General features: G+C 37.9%; 1 protein-coding gene across 4 annotated transcripts in view; it reads left to right on the top strand.

Moving 5' to 3' along the window:
• The window catches only part of CCDC178 (coiled-coil domain containing 178), a 395,761-nt gene that overhangs the window by 14,883 nt on the left and 363,647 nt on the right, over positions 1-17,231 (top strand). For 3 of the 4 annotated variants that reach the window (XM_070452800.1, XM_070452799.1, XM_070452797.1), the window contains exon 2: positions 9,491-9,571. In XM_070452800.1, coding sequence (XP_070308901.1) covers positions 9,514-9,571 — 58 coding nt within the window. In that variant the 5' untranslated portion in view covers positions 9,491-9,513. Of the gene's footprint in view, positions 1-7,972; positions 8,048-9,490; positions 9,572-17,231 lie in introns of all 4 variants that reach the window. The other variant, XM_070452798.1, reaches the window with a different exon arrangement.

Raw genomic sequence — 17,231 nt, 5'->3', positions numbered from 1 at the left:
ATCTTTCTGAAGATGTGCTCAGCTTTAGTAAAACCATGAGATATAATATTTAATGCATCTTAACTCTAATCTGTTGAATGTAATATAGACATAAAGTCAATAGAAAGTCATTAAAGAAAGAGAAGAGATTAGAAATCAGAGGAATAGAGCTTAAAGATTTATAAAGGAAACTATTATAGGTACAGATAGGAATGATGTAGAAAAATGCCCTGTCTTCCTGCACTTTTCATTACTATTTTGCAATACCTTCAACAGTGTCATAAAAAATCTATTGTATAAACCAAACTAAAAGATTAGACAAACCAGGTTCTTTGTGAAAGCAGCACTCAAGGCAGAATTTATATAAGAAAGCATAGGGAGAAGGAATAAGTAAATTTGGGGATGAGAAGTAAAAGGAGACATTATATTGCATTTTATGTTATTACTCTACCTTTCCTTTAGGTCTCTTTACAAAGAGTAAAAAGAATATGCAGGGGAATGGCAGCATGGAAGTGTAAGTGGGGCTTGTTTTTATGACTGGTATGGTTTAATATAGAACATGTGGTAAACAGGAAAGGAATATTTTTATTCTCATGGACATGTAACTTCTAGGCCTTGGGTTAAAATTTCTTGGTATTACTAAAAATATAAAATATATAATCAAATGTATATATACCTTGAGGGCATATATCTTATTCTTTTGTACCCTAAACAAGTAGCACAGTAACATAAATAAGATCCGAACTGAAAATTGTGAAATGAATCAGTGAATGGATGAAATGAAATAAACTAAGCATTATCAAATATTAAACTGAAGTGGATCTTAGAAGGTAAATCAGTCCAATCTCTTAAGACATTTTCCAAATTCTTCCTATACAATACATAAATGATTTTGTAGTTTGTCCTTAATCACTTTTGGTGATATATTGCTTTCTACCTCACAACAAAGCTTTGCTCACTGTTGGAAAAACTGGAATTATCCAAAACATCCCTGCATAATTGACAAAATATTCTTCTTGGTGTGGAACCACCACCTATGAATCTGCCTGCTGTTTTTGGAATAGGGCCTCTAGGAGAGTTTGCTTGGTCTTGTATATCTTCTTCCCAAACCCATCACCCCCCAGATTATAGTAGGGCAGTGATGCTAATACATGGCAATTTTACCCTGGCCCTATACCTATGGCCAGGAATAGAGAGCAGACTTAAACTAGTGCAGTAATAATATTCTGACTTCCTAGCAATAATTGATTGGGTCAAATATAGGCACTTGGTCCAAGTAAGGCTTATTAAAATTCTCCCAGAGATAACTGGAATCAAATCTGAGAAAAAGACAGCATTTCTTTGATGGGTGAAGCTCTTCAATATAAAACTCAGAAGGTATCAACAGCCAAGGTGTCTGAAACAGAAAGAGTCAAGTTGTAAAAAGAAAATCAGAACAAGTAGGAAAGGAACATCTGATGCTGAGGCAGTTCTCTCTGCTGATGGCATTTGAGTCCCTGAATTCCTGCTTTTCTTACAGATGGACTGCTGATATTTCCCATTAATTAACCAGAGTCTTTTCCATAAATAGTCCTTTTAATGTTGTGGTTTTTCCTTTTGTGTGTGTGTTTTTATGTTTTCTTTTTTGTTTAAGCTGAATGTCTCTCATTTGCAACTAAATAATAACCAATATAATTGGTAATCTGGTTCAGTCATTTTAGATTGTTAGTCTCAGTGGTGGCTGGACATTCTTCTGCTCAAATTCTGAATCTCTGATTACTGGCCTTGGCCAGGATCCTAACTCTGATTCCCATTTGCTCCTTGTTTGATGGTTTGCATTTTTATTCTGTGCTCTTTACTGGCTATGTTTAAACTGGATTTAGAAGTTATATAAATAGAATATTTGACATAATTTTTGCTTGAATCATAACTTTAAATGAGCTTAAAATTTCAGCTATATATGATGGGGTAAAAAGTAATCACTTTTTGAATATTAAAACAGTTTATGAAGTATTTTCCATTGTCAGGTCATTTTTTAAAAACCTTCTTTATGAAAAGAATGTAGACTTTAATTATTTTGGGGCACATTTATATTAGAATAAAATAAACTAGCTGAATTATAGATAAAGCCAGGGAGAGTAAACAAATAAATATGGTATTCATAATTACTGGAAGAATATCAGTATGTTTGCACTGTTTACTGGAAAAAAATGTATGAATGAATCATGGATGTTGAAATGATTTAAGGTAAGACTGCTTAATATTTTTATGAGAATTTGAAAGAGCAGGAAAATAGCACATTAATTTCATAGCCTTATCAAAGTCATTAAAATAACATGGATACAAACAAACAGCATCTTATAAAGATAAAATCTATAAATACAGACAACTTGTTAGGTATTAGAAGAGTGTATGGTACTTATTGTCACTGATTTAAGACTTTAATTTTTGTGGATGTTGGGTATGAGTCTCTAAGGTCTCTTAAGAGGTGACTTTTGATATTGTTTGTGGATTTGGGCAAGGGGTAACTGATTTATTATTCTTATTCCCATTAAAAATAAACATTTTAAAAAGTAAAAATGCTGGAATAAACTGTGAGAATATCTTTTTAATGCATATTAATAACAAAGGCCTATATCTCAAATTGGTAAAGACTAAAGAAAACAAACACATCAGAGCACATATTTCCCCAGGTTTATACCCTAGAAATATTCCAGTATAATCCACAAAGAAAAGTGTACATGAATCTTACAGAAGACTTAGTAACATAGGGAAAATACTTGAAAAAAATTGAAATGGTCATTAACAGGAGAATATTATACTGAATAGAATTCTATAGAGCAGTGAAAAAGAATGAAATACAGCTGTAAATAGCAAACAGACAGATCACAAAAATGTAATGAACAAGTAAAAATGTAGAATGATTTGTAGAGTATAATATCATTCATATAAAGATTGCTGTTGTTCAGTAACTAGGTTATGACCACCTCTTTGCAACCCCATGGAACGCAGCATGCCAGGCTTCCCTGTCCTTCTCTTTCTCCTGGAGTTTTCTCAAACTCATGTACGCTGAGTCAGTGACACTATCCAACCATTTCATCTCTTTCACCCGCTTCTTCTGCCCTCAATCTTTCCCAGCATCAGGGTCTTTTCTAATGAGTCAACTCTTCACATCAGGTGGCCAAAGTATTGGAGCCTCAGCTTCAGCATCAGTCCTTCCAGTGAATATTCAGGACTGATTTCCTTTAGGATTGACTGGTTTGATCTCCTTGCTGTCCAAGGGACGCTCAAGAGTCTTCTCCAGCACCATAATTAGAAAGCATCAATTCTTCTGTGCTCAGCCTTCTTCATGGTCCAACTCTCACATCTGTACATGTCAACTGGAAAAACCATAACTCTGACTACACGGACCTTTATTGGCAAAGTGATATCTCTGCTTTTTAACATGCAAAGTTTGTCACAGCTTTGCTTCCAAGAAGCGTCTTTTAATTTCATGGCTTCAGTCTCCATCCACAGTGATTTTGGATCCCAAGAAAATGAAATCTGCCACTGTTTCATCTTTTCCCCATCTATTTGCAATGAAGTGATGGGACTAGATGCGATGATCTTAGGTTTTTGAATGCTGAGTTTTAAGCCAACTTTTTCCTGACCCAGGGATCAAACCCAGGTCTCCTGCAATGCAGGCAGATTCTTTACCATCTGAGCCACCAGGGAAGCTCAAATAAAGATGTAAAACACTAAATCAGTATTATAAAGCATATCGTTTTGAGATACATATGTGATAGAAATAAACTGAAACCATGGGGTTTATATATTTGATGGCTGCAATTTCTGGTGAGGGAAGAAGGGAACCACTGAGGAATACACTGGAATTTGAGTATTACTGTTAACCACTTATTTCTTAGGCTGCATTGTTGGATACAAGGTATTTTTAAAAATATTTCTATGTAATATTTCACAATAAGAATATTTAAAACAAACAATTAAACACAGAATCATGAGAGGAAATGGGTAAGATGAGAAGGTTTTCTTTCTAGAAAGATAGATAGCTCAGAAATTGTTTTAGCAGTGAAGAAGCAAACAAAATTTGAGGAATGTAGTGATTTGCTGAGATGCCAGATGAAGAGTGGTGAAACAAGAGGAATTCTACATGTCATACACTATTCAAGTTTGGAAACAAGCAAAAATGTTAACTGAAAATTGAATAAGAAAGTCAGTGCCAGAAAGCACAAACAGAAAGAGGAGAAAGTGACATTCCCAAACAAATCTGTAGGATGATAAACTGACTGCAGGTGTTTCATTCTTAAATGCATTTTGTTTTCATTCATGCATCCTTTCATATGCTTTTTAAGAAAACATTTATTTGGCTGCACTGGGTCTTGGTTCCAGCCTGTAGGATCTTTGTGCATCAGGCGGGATCCTTTGTTGTTGTGTGAGGGCTCAGTTGTGGCGTGCAGGCTTAGTGGGCCTGTGGCACGTGGAATCTCAGTTCCCCCACCAGGGACTGAACCCATGTCTCCTACATTGCAAGGTGGATTTTAACCCCTGAACCACCAGGCAAGTCCCTCATTTTCAGTAGGACCTTTTGAACTCCTCCAATGTTTCAGGTGCTGTCCAATATAGTATCATATTCATTAGCCATATATGGTGATTTAAATTTCAAATAATTAAAATGAAATACAATTAAAAATTTATTCCACAGTTACATTAGCTACATTTCAAGTGATCAAATGATTCTAAGTGATCATGTGGCTTAGGGTAATGCTTACCATTTTGGACAATAGATGCGGAACATTTTCATCACTGTACAAAGTTCAATTTAATAGTGCTATTGTAGATGCTAGGACCACAGCAGTGAACATCGTAGATCCTGAACTCTAACGGAAAAAGAGAAAATAAAGGAAACGTTTATAAAATTATAATAAATATTAAGTAACAAGAGATGGTTGGATGGCATCACCGACTCGATGGACATGGGTTTGAGTAAACTCCGGGAGTTGGTGATGGACAGAGAGGCCTGGTGTGCTGCGATTCATGGGGCCGCAAAGAGTCGGACATGACTGAGCGACTGAACTGAACTGAACTGAACAATGAGTTATTAGAAGAAAATGTAGTAGAGTAAATAGAGACTGAAAGTGATGCTCTGATGCAGGGGTTTTCATAAGGAATCAGAGCAACAGAAAGAAAGGTACTTCAACTGATTGGGAGGGAACTGAAAAGAAAGAAATGTGTGGCCTTGCAAATGTCAACAAAAACAACTGTTTTAAGAAAAGAGCACAAGAATTTTACAATTGTAATTGGAAGCGGTAAGTTAGGAGGGAGGTGTTGTGAGCTCTGGCACAACTAGGGACAAGCCAGCCAAGGGATACCCTGCATTGTTAGACCAGGAGGAGGTCCTGCGAGGTACACATGTGCTTGGTTTACGGGTTTGGTAATATTAAATTAGAATTTAAATCTGATTCCTTCTATTTCCTCCCTGAAGCAGAGGGTGGTATTTTCAAAAGGGACAAATTGGAAATAGTTTAAGAAGATATAATATTTGAAACAATTGATATCTAAACTTTTTTAGCCTAAAATTAACATTCTCCTTTACCTACCATTCCATTCTTATGACCCTATTCCTCCTCATGACTCAATTTCTAGAAACAAATTATTCATTGCTTTCCTTCTGAGTGGATTGTAGCTTTGATAACCCCACTTAATCCAATAATCTTATCTATAATTGTCTCATTCTCTCTTCCAGTAGCCTTATATTTTACCTAATAATGCAGCTTATGTCCTGTTTTCTTAGGAATCTGTGTTTTCTGGTAGTAGTGCATTGATAAATATTTAACAACCACATTTCAAGACAAAAACAAAAACAGAAACAAGACCTGATTTGTGGCATTTGTTGATTTTCATGGTGTAAATCTACTCACCATGGCTTTTCAAACTACCACATGGCCTCAACTGACTTGCAAAATTAATGAAAATTTAACAATCAGCTTTCTGGCAAGAACCATGAAGGGCAGGTTAACAAGCTAGTCTGCCATGGTGAAAAAAGCCTGAGGGTTCCAGGAAGCAGGGGCCAGGCCCCGGCTGATAGGATGCTTTTGATGAATGTCAGCTGGAATGCTCTAGACCTTTTGGTTGTTAACTTCTGCTTTCGCATTAATGCTGGTTCTAGAGTTAATTATTTACAATTACTGTTTCTGGGCCATTCTTAGCTTATTCCTGCTTTGGATCTCTTTCAGTTCTTCCTGGATGACTCTTCCCTAAAATTTTATGGCACATTCTCTCAATTCATTATAGTTACCTTCTTAAGGAGGACTTCTTCCTTCCAAAGACCCTATTTAAAATAGACCTCCTCCCACCTTCACACTGTCTCCTCCAATCACTGCTCTGGTGCGTCCCATATGTTGTGATATGTTTATATTCATGATCATTGTTCAAAATTTTTCCTAAGTTCCATTGTGATATGTTCTATTATAGTTTACTTATAGTTTTATTTCTTAATTTCCACAAGCATGAGGATTTTCTAGGTATCTTTTTTTCTTTTCCTTATAGCTTTTTTTTTTGTTGTAAGTTTTTAATTTAAAGATAATTATAGATTCATAAGAAGTTGCAAAGAAATATACAGGGAGCTTTTCTGTCTGCTTCACCCACCACCCCTCAGTGTTAGCATCATAAGGTACTGTAGTACAGTATCAAACCACAAACCATACAACTTATTCAGATTTCACCCATAATATATACACTTATTTGTGTGTGTGTATATAGCTCTATGAAATTGTATTACATGTGTAGCTCTGTGTAAGCACCAACTACTACCCACCATCAAGATATTTAATTGCACATCATCACAATATTCCCTGATGTCACCCTCTTCCCACCAATGATCCTGTCTCCATCTCTATGTTATTTCATAAATGAAATGCAATACACATCTTTCTGAGATTTTTTTTCCACTCAGCATAATTCATCTTGGGTCATCTAAGGTGTTGTGTGTATGAAGAGTTGTTCCCTTTTATTGTGGGGTAGTATTCATGTTACAGATGTGCACAACTTTTCATTATGTACCACTGAAGGACATTTGGGTAGTGTGCTTTTTGGTTAGCATGAACAAAGCTCCTAAAAATATTCTTGCATAAGTTTCTGAGTGAAAATATGTTTTTTATATCTCTGGGATATATATTCAAGAGTGCAACTAACTGGGTCATATTGACAGTCATTTTTAGTTTTAAAAGGAACTGCTAAACTATTTTCCATAGCAGCTATGTCATCTCATACTCTAACCAGCAGTGTAAGAATGACCCAATTTCTCCACATTCCTGCCAGGATTTAGTGTTGCAACTATTTTTTTGTTTGTTTCAGTCATTCTGATAAGCTGTATAGATATCTCATTGAGATTTTAGTTTCCACTTCTTATTGCCAAGAAGTGGTTGTGGGTCCTAGCTTCCAACTAGACCTTCTCTGACACCTCCCTCACTGGGAGAGGTAGGAATGCCCAGTCACTGCTTCCTACATGGACACCACTAACACCATAGAGAGGGTGTGGTCCTCCTAAGTACTGGATTGTAGTGAAAGTTGTGACTTATTACTAAGCCTGCTCTGAGGCCACCCCGTTGGGGAAGAGAAGAGGTGCCCGGTTAGTGCTATAAGGAGGTGTGGATGTCCAGTCTCCCCAGAGTGCTGTTGATACTGAGATGGGCGAGGCTGCCTCCAACCACTAGGGATGGAAGTCCTGGATGCCTACAGGACATCAGAGTCTTCTGACATCACCCCAGCAAGAAACTAGGGGTGCCGCTTTACCACTTAGCAAGAATGGAAACACCTTGGCTCCTGATGCTGCCTTTGTGGGGCCAGTTTTTTCTGTGGTATTTGGCTGGAATAGAGAGGCTATTATGTAAAGGTATTCCGTTTGCTATACTGCCCCTTTCCTGGTAGTCCCTTAGCTAGAGAGAGCAGGTTTTTGTCAGCGATTTATCTGGTCTGTATCCTCTGGCATACTTATCTGGGTTTCTGGTTTCTTTAGTTTCAAGTCTGGGATGTATAAGGCAAAAAGAAAATCTTGGGAGACTCACCACCTCATTGTTCCTCTGATCTCAAGGTACCTAGCCAGGCTGCTTTCTTCTCTCCATCTTTTAAAGTCTTATGTTTATTTTATATATAATGTCCATTGTTGTATGTAGGGGAAGGAATAAGGGTAAGTACGTTCACTCCATCTTCCTGAAAATGGAGGTTGAGCACAGTGAATTTTACGTTTGCTTCTGTGTTTTCTAATAGTTTCTTTTTATCTGAACTTGTTTCACTAATTCTTTCTTCAGTACTGTCATATTGGCTTTTAAATTGAACCAGTGAGTTTGGAACCGCAGTTACACAGCAGCTTGCAGTTCATGGATTTCTAACTGGCTTAATTTCAAATCTGCAGTATCAATCTACATAATTTTAGTTCTGACATTTTAAAATATGATATTCTGTTTATAAGCATGTTAAGCATAGCTGCTGGTGTTTTACACTGGTAGTTCATTATCTGGAGTAACTCTGGAGCAGTTTCTGATCTTTCCTTTCTGTTGACTTTTGTTATCTGGGTTCCCTTTGAGTTTGTGCTGAGTAAGAATCATCTTAATTGATTTTCATCTCATGATACTTTGAGGCTATGATTGTGATCAAATTACATGAGTAAGTCTCTTTATCCTTTTTGGGGCTTCCCTTGTGGCACAGCTCTGCCTGCAATGCGGGAGACCTGGGTTCCATCCCTGGGTTGGGAAGATCCCCTGGAGAAGGGAAAGGCTACCCACTCCAGTATTCTGGCCTGGAGGATTCCATGGAGTAGTCCATGGGGTCATTAAGAGTCAAACATGACTGAGTGACTTTCACTTTCACTTGTATATATTTGACTTTGTCCATAATACAAAATGTTTTAAAAAGGAATCGAAGAAATGCAGGGAAAAGATGATAACAAGCTTTAACTTTATCATGAAACAATGAAAGGTCTAAAATTCCCAAAGGGCTGTGAGCCCACAGCTTCAATGCTGAATGCTAAGTTATCTAGTACTCAGGCCAGCTGTCTATTTAAGCTAGCAGAGCAGAGGATCAAAGTTGCCTCTTCAAAGATAATTTTTACATTTGGTGTTCCCAAATAGATTTATTGCAATCCTCAGAGGAAAAAGTATAATGTTAATTTCCTTGTGTTTTAACATAATTTAGTTTTTATTTTTATATATAGGCATAGAAAGTGAAAGTGGCTCAGTCGTGTCCAACTCTGTGACCCATGGACTACACACTCCATGGAATTCTCTAGGCCAGAATACTGGAATGGGTAGCCTTTCCCTTCTCCAGGAGATCTTCCCAAATCAGGGATCGAACCCAGGTCTCCCGCATTGCAGGCAGACGCTTTAACCTCTGAGCCACCAGGGAAGCCCTATATAGGCATTACATAATATTAAATGCATATCCTGATATTACCAGTTCTTGAGTTGATAATTTTTAGTGAAATTAAACATAAACTAATTTTGATTCATGATATTTAAATATTTTTCTTCCTAATTAGGTTTCAAATGACTGTAAATAACCATGCCTGAAAAGAAGATAATTTCCTGTTCTCCCATTGGAGGAGAGCAAACCAAGAAAGGTAAGTTTATCCTTAGGTAATTTTCTTTGAAACTGAAGTTGCATAGATAAATGCAACTCAGGTCACTCATAGAAGAAAGACAGTTTTAAGGACAGTAATCTTCTCCAAGTCCAGGGGGTCATAAAACCAAAATTTACTGGGGTCAGAAAGATGAGGTGAGCAGAAGGAGTAAATCGGTTTAAGGGAAATTTATTGTATGGACTGGGCTTCCCCGGTGGCTTAGAGGTAAAGAATTCGCCTGCCAATGCAGGAGATGTGGGTTCAATCCCTGGTTCATGAAGATCCCCCAGAGAAGTAAATGGCAACCCTCTCCATTATTCTTGCCTAGAAAATCCCATGGACAAAGGAGCCTGGCAGGCTACAGTCTATGGGGTCGCACAAGAGTTGGACACTATTTAGTGACTAAACAACAACTGTAGAGGTTATAATCAATTTCTTTTATAATTACTACTGAAGTATGGTATAGGCAGTACAATAGGTAGGTAATACAATAATGGTCTGCAGGAGTCAGCTCTTACTAGCTCATGTGAGCCAACTGTATACACATCTCTTCTCAATTATGCTCTATTGACTGGGTGAAATTGGCTATGGTGATAGTATTTACCGGTTATTAAAATTTTACCAGCACACCATTGAAGAGAAACACACAAAATTAAAAATGAAAAAAAAACTTGTATAATTATATTTTAAAAGTTGTATTAGATTTTATTGCATTACTTTGCATCCTGAATCCCTCTGCATCTTTTATTTTGCATGATGTTAGCAGTATACTGTCATTGCAAGATACAGAATAGAGGTCAGCAAATGACAGTCCACAAGCCAGATCTGGTCCACAGCCCTTTCCCTACAGCCCAAAAGCTACAAATAGTTTACATTTGTAAAGAGTTGTAAAAAGAAACAAAAGAACCAAAACAAAGAGGGATATGCAACAGAGACAGCATGTGACCCACTAAACCAAACTTTTTTACTATCTGGATCTTTATAGAAAAAAGTCAGTGAATCCTTGGTATAGAATTTTGTCTTGAGTACTGTAACTAGGAATAATAGTCATGAGTTATCCATTGTTGCCCTAAGGCCATGTAACAATCAACCACAAAAATTCAGGCACACAGAGCGTCATAAACATTCATTTTAGCTCACATGTACTGGGTGGTCCTCAAGTGGGGCCAGACTGCTCACTCATGCATCTGCAGTAAGCTACAGGCCAGCCAAACACCAAGACAGATCTTGCTCATTTGGGCGGGCTTTTCCAAACCTAGGTCATTGCTGGGAAAACCAGGCTGACTTAGCCCTGCAACTCTCTGTCTCTCATACTCCTACAGGAGCCTGACCTCATGGCTTAAGAGGGGGAACAGAAGCTCACAAGGCCAAGGCACAGAACTGGCTCATTTCTGCTACATGTTATCTGCCAAAGCAAGTCACAGGACCAGCCTAGAGTCAAGGGACAACAGATTAGACTCCACTTCTTAGTGATAGGTGTTTAAAGTCACATTGAAAAGGAAGGTAATACTGAAAGGAGAAAATTTAGTGGGGCTATTATTGGAATCAAAACACTACCAGCTTATTTGGTCTATAAAAGAAAAGAGTCATTTAGTAATTCCAAACATCATTGAGGTATTGCATAGTGGATTTTAATGTAGGATTAGGAACCTGGTGTAGGATTTTAGTGTTCATCACCACATGTACATTCAGAATATTTCAGTAACTGGTTTTTAGCTCTTTATTCTTTCTGTCAATATCATTTGAAAAAAATGATGTTATATCATTTTCACAGAGTTTGTGAAGTTGAAGCTAAAAAATGTTCATTTCTGGAAAATGACCTCACCCTCAGATTAGCAAAATGGACCAGGCTGCTCACATAAAACAATTTTCCCAATGATACAATTTGGAAAGAGATAGGAAAATGAAATTATACTTGTGCCTATCTCATGTTTAAATGTTTGAAAAGAACTATTGAAAGTTTTGGGGTTAATTATAATGTTAATTAAAAAATTATAGTTTGTCCCAAGACTTTAGAGAGCTGAGTTAGTGACTTCCCTTTGAATAACCTGACAAAGATTATTTTGTAATGGAATAGAAAGTGAATAGTCCAAACTGGTTTACAAGCAAATGCTCTTGTGTGTGGTACATTAGGAGAAAGTTAATCTTGTTAAACATGACTGGGCATCTACTTTTTGTCTATGCAATTGAGAAATACACGCAGTCAGAAACACACACACACACACACACACGGCACTGTATAGTAGAGTGTAAGTGTTCTTTGATATAGGTTATTCCTCAAAATGCATATGAAATGGAAATATATCTAGTTGGCTCTGTGGACAATAACATGATTAGTAAGTTGTCTTTTGAAATGTAAGATATCCTTAGCAAGTTCAGGATATTTGTATTTAAATGACATTGATGCAATATTGGAATGCTGGCACAAATAGTGATTATCACTTAAAATTAATTTCTATCTCTGGCGTCATACCATTGTTAAGCTCTCCCCATCCTCTTTGTAAGACAACTACTACTACAGAGAACGTTCAGCTTACCAAGCAAAGCACTGAGATGATCATGTTCAAACTATAGAAACTTACTAGTCTTAGCAAATTTTAACCTTTTAAGCCTAAAAGTCTTAATATTTCTGGATGATATATTGAACCGAATTATGTACCAACCTTTGAAATGGCTTGTCATTAACATCACAAAAACACAATGTCAGGTGTTATTTATTAACTTCTACCAGATGATACTCAACATAATAATACTTTTTTCTTCACATCAAAAATAAATCCTTTCCTTATGTTGTGTCAATCACCCTGAAACTACTGTGGTTATATCAAAATTCTTATTATACTATAAATAAGCATAGCAAATTGCAGGATTATTTTGTGCTCTCAGTTGAAATAAAAATGAAACAAATTATTAAACTTTCCAAATGTTCTGTACAGTCATGGCCATATCTTAAACATGTTGACCAACAGAATTTTCACATGACTCATCTTTGCAAAGAGTGAGCTCTGGGCAAATAACTTCTATTACAATTAAAAGCATATTTTTACAAACTTACCGTCTGTAATATTGGGATTCTCAGGCAATACTTTCACGAAACAAAAGTGCTTTTCATGATAGCATCACTTACTTATTTGAGTTAAGGTGCTGATATTGCCTTAGTTTTTCTATGTTTTTCTATTGTTTTTCATAATGTATATTTTCCATATAACAAGTAGAGACCGTATTTTTTTTAAGAGAACAGCACCTTTCTATGTTGAATGTACCTTTCAAGTATGAAAGGAATATTTCATACTTGTAAGAATATCTGTAACATATATGTAAAGGACAAAGAACACTGAAAATCGAGTATCTGTGCATTCATAATGAACATTAAGAAACAGAACCCTGTGTCCTCTAATCCCTTTCAATCACATTTAGTTTCATGTATTATATGTAAATATGCTAATATACATATGTAGTTTTATATATTTGATATCATTATTTTAACCATCATTAATTCACTAATATTAGTTAGATCACCTGAAAATAATGAGTTCAGATTTTTACTTTCTTCTATTGTTTATCATCCAGGAAGCATTCTTGGAATTGCTAGTCTAGTTTTTTTAATCAGTGTTGTTATATCTCAGATACATACAGATAATCCTTGAAGTCCTTTCTGATAGAAAAAGATTCTGTGGTTTTACTTTGGTATCCTTGGTCTGTGTTCTTTCCAGCCACATGGCACTACTTGTGTGTTACTTAAAATTCCTGGAGAAGGAAATGGTAACCCACTCCAATATTCTTGCCTGGGAAATACTATGGATAGAGGAGACTGGTGGGCTACAGTCCATGGGGCTGCAAAAGAGTTGGACATGACTAAGTGACTAAACAACAACAAAATTGCTTAGTTTAGATCCTTTATTACTCTGTTAAATGTATACAATAAAAATGTGCTTATTTATCTCCCTGTTCCTGACTTTTGAGATGAGACTTTCAATGTTTCATTACTAAATATGATTTTTAGAAAGAAATTTTTATAGTTCACTATAAACTGTAAACAGGTACTGAACTTTCTGAATGCTTTTTTCTACATCTATTTACAGTTTTTTACAATTATTTTTTTTCTGTAATCTCTAAATTTAGTGAGTTACATAAGTGAATTTTCAATTGTTAAACTTTTCATTCCTGGGACAAATTTAACTCATTTTATTTATTGTCTTAATAGATTTGGTCTGATAGTCATTTGTTTAGGATTTTTCCATATATGGTCTTAAGTAACATTGGCTCCTAAGTTTTCTTATGCTGTTTTTATCTGATTTTAGTAGAAAGGTGTTTATTAATCTCACAATTGAAGAATATTTCATTTTTTATTCTCTGAAAGAAAATATTCAATGTCACTTTGCTTGGATGTTTGGCTAAACTTATGTCTTAATTTTTGTGGAGATATTAAATTATTGATATAAATTATTAGTTACAGGTCTATTATATTTAGGCTATTTATGCTTAATTCACTACTGAAAAATTACTTTTCCTTTAAAAGTTTGTTTATTTGGTTAAACTTTACATGTATTGATACAATATTATTAATAATGTTTTATCTTTATATCCTTTGTATGCAATATTCCTCCTTTTCATTCACAATACTGTATTTATTTTTTCACTTTTGTTTTGATCAATTTCGCCAGATGTATTTATTGCTGTTAAATTTTTCAAAGTGGTAATTTCTCACCTTTTAAATTATCTCTGTTTTTTTTTTTTCTTGTTGCTGCTGGACCACTTTCTGTTAATTTCAGATATTACTCCCCATTATCTAACTTCTACTTTCTTTGGGTTTGTTTTTCCCACATATTCTTAATTTGGATGCCTAAATCACTAATTTTCAGCCTTTTTTTTTCTTTTATATTATAATTACTTAAAGCTACAAATTTCCCTTGACCTATCATAGACCTCCCTATAGCTCAGATTGTAAAGAATTTGCCTGCAATGCAGGAGACCTGTGTTTAATTCCTAGGTCAGGAAGATCCCCTGGAGAAGGAAATAGCAATGTACTCCAGTATTCTTGCCTGGAGAATCCATGGACAGAGGAGCCTGGTGGGCTAAAGTCCATAGGGTCCCAAAGAGACCGACTAAGTGACTAACACACACATCACAGACATAATAAAAAGAAAGTGAAAGTGAAGTCGGTCAGTCGTGTCTGACTCTTGGCGACCCCATGGACTGTAGCCTACCAGCCTCCTCCGTCCATGGGATTTTCCAGGCAAGAATACTGGAGTGGGTTGCCATTTCCTTCTCCAGGAGATCTTCCCGACCCTGGGATTGAACCCTTGTCGCCAGCATTGTAGACAGACGCTTTACCGTCTGAGCCACCGGGGAACCAAAATAAAAAGAACTGGATGTCAAATCAAACTCATATGAAGATTGACTCAGCATACACAGATTCTCTCAGCATGTAGCTTTGTTCGGTGCTGTTAAAAGTAATTTTGTATTTAACTTTAAAACGGAGTTATAATTCACACACTACCATAAAAATTCATGCCTTTCTTTTAATTTGGTGTTTTCAGTATAATCACAAGGTTTTGCAATCACTGCATTCTATGTTGCTTCAGTCGTGTCCGCTCTTTGTGAGTCCATGGACTGCAGCTCTTCAGGCTCCTCTGTCCATGGAATTCTCCAGGCAAGCATACTGGCACGGGTGGCCATTTCCTTCTCCAGGGGATCTTCCCCCCCCAGGGATCGAATCTGCATCTCATAAATCCCCTGCATTGGCAGGCAGGTTCTTTAGCACTAGCGCTACCTGGGAAGCCTCTTTTTGCCATTATAATTCCAGTATACTTCCATAACCCCGAAAGCACCCCTATACTATTATAGAGCTGCCACTCTCTATTCCCCCTCCACCCAGTCCCTGGCAATCACACATTTACTTGCCTTGTGGGAACATCGTGGGCCTGGTGGGTGTTGACTAGTTCCTGGTGAAGCCAGGTAGCACAACCTCCTTTGAGCGTGCCCACTACACGTGCATGGTGAAGTTCAGTGTACGGCCCATGGTCAGGCTCGCTGTGTAATCCAAGAACCCAGTTGACCCCTCCAAGCTGGGCAAGAGGAGCAGCCGAAGCCGCAGGCCAAGATGGATCTTGAAGGGTGAGGCATCATGGAGGAGTCGGGGAACACGCCTTTGCGGGTGCAGTTGATCCGCACAGGGTGATCTGCTGGGAGGACCGCACCTGCAACCCCTATCAAGAAATCCAATCAGGTCAACTGGTCCTGTGAAGTCGTCGGCGAAAGAGTCAAATGCGCTTTGCCTATTCAAGAACTGCGACTGGAACAACCGGCTGCACATCAAAGTGTTGTCCTTCCCGATGGCCTGACAGTGGACATCAAAAGAGAGGTGTCGGCCACCAGGAGCCCAAGCAGCTATCCACTACCTGACAGAGAAGTTCCAGTGGGACGTGGCCGAGAATTGCAAAATCTGGTGCTTGGGGCCGCCAGCACCAGCCTGACATCCTCAAGGACATCACCAAGAGTGTGCAGTCCCCTCAAGGAGATCAAGTCTGGCGTGTTGACTGGTGTCCCAGGGGGCGCTGCGCCAGGAGAACGTGCGGGACATGCGCTTGGAGGTCCTTGTAACACCGCCCAGGGCTGCCATACAGAACACTCCCACTGCCCGCCTGTACGCCGCCTGCCTACTGCCAGCCCAGGTTCATGGACCCAGTGTCAGGAGCAACTGTTCGGTGGCATCCACGGTGTCCGCTGACGCAGAAGCGGGGCCGCATCTTCTAGCAGCCCCAGGTGGCCTGTGCCCCCCATATTTGTCGTGAAGGCCTGTCAGTGTCCTTTCGCCTCACCGCCGACCTGAGAACCCACAGGGGTGGGCGGCCAGTCCTTCCCGAGGGTTTGTGTGACCACTTTCAGTCCGGCCCAAAGGAGTGTTTGCCAACACCAGCACCCTAGGCAGGGTGCGGCGGAGACGTGCAAACACAGAGTCCTGAAGGAAGGCATCGCCGCTGCACAACTTCCTGGACAATTCCTGGCGCGGCACCTGCTCGGCCATGATTGTCCGCAGCGTCCAGCCGGGATTTCTCAAGATACCGCGAGAACCTATGGGATTCAGGGGCACAGTGGGTGCTACCTGTCAATCTTAAAGCTTGATGGCCTTTCTCCTGATGTTTAATCAGGATTTCAGAGGTAACAGAATTGCTTTCACAGCAGGGACTTATTTGGTGGGTGGGGGTGTGGTGAGGAGGGATGGGAGGCTGTTTCGGAGAGTTCATATAAATGAATGGGTGAAATAGTTGGCTTTGTTTTTCTTCTTTTAAATTAGAATTATGTCGAGATTCTTTTTTGTGTCTGAATAATATTCCATTGTATGAATATTCCACATATTGTTTTATAAATTCATCAGTAGATGGGTATTTGAATTATTTCCACTTTGGGGCTGTTATGAATAATGTTGTTATGAATACTGAAGTGCAAGTTTTTTATATGGACATCTGTTTTCACTTCTGTTTGCACTGAATAGAATTGGGTCATTTGGTAACTTGATGTTTGGCCTTCTGAGTAATTGCCAATTTTTTTCCCCCAAAGCAGCTGCAATATTTTACGTTCCAAACAGCAATATATGAGGATTCCTGTTTTTCTACCCCTTGTCTACACTTGTTATTCTGTTAGTTTTTTTAAAGCTTTA

The sequence above is a fragment of the Odocoileus virginianus genome, chromosome 22 (assembly GCF_023699985.2).
Source record: "Odocoileus virginianus isolate 20LAN1187 ecotype Illinois chromosome 22, Ovbor_1.2, whole genome shotgun sequence".
NCBI lineage: Eukaryota > Metazoa > Chordata > Mammalia > Artiodactyla > Cervidae > Odocoileus > Odocoileus virginianus.
The sequence above is the reverse complement of the archived record's forward strand: the minus strand, read 5'-3'. Positions and strand labels throughout refer to the sequence as shown.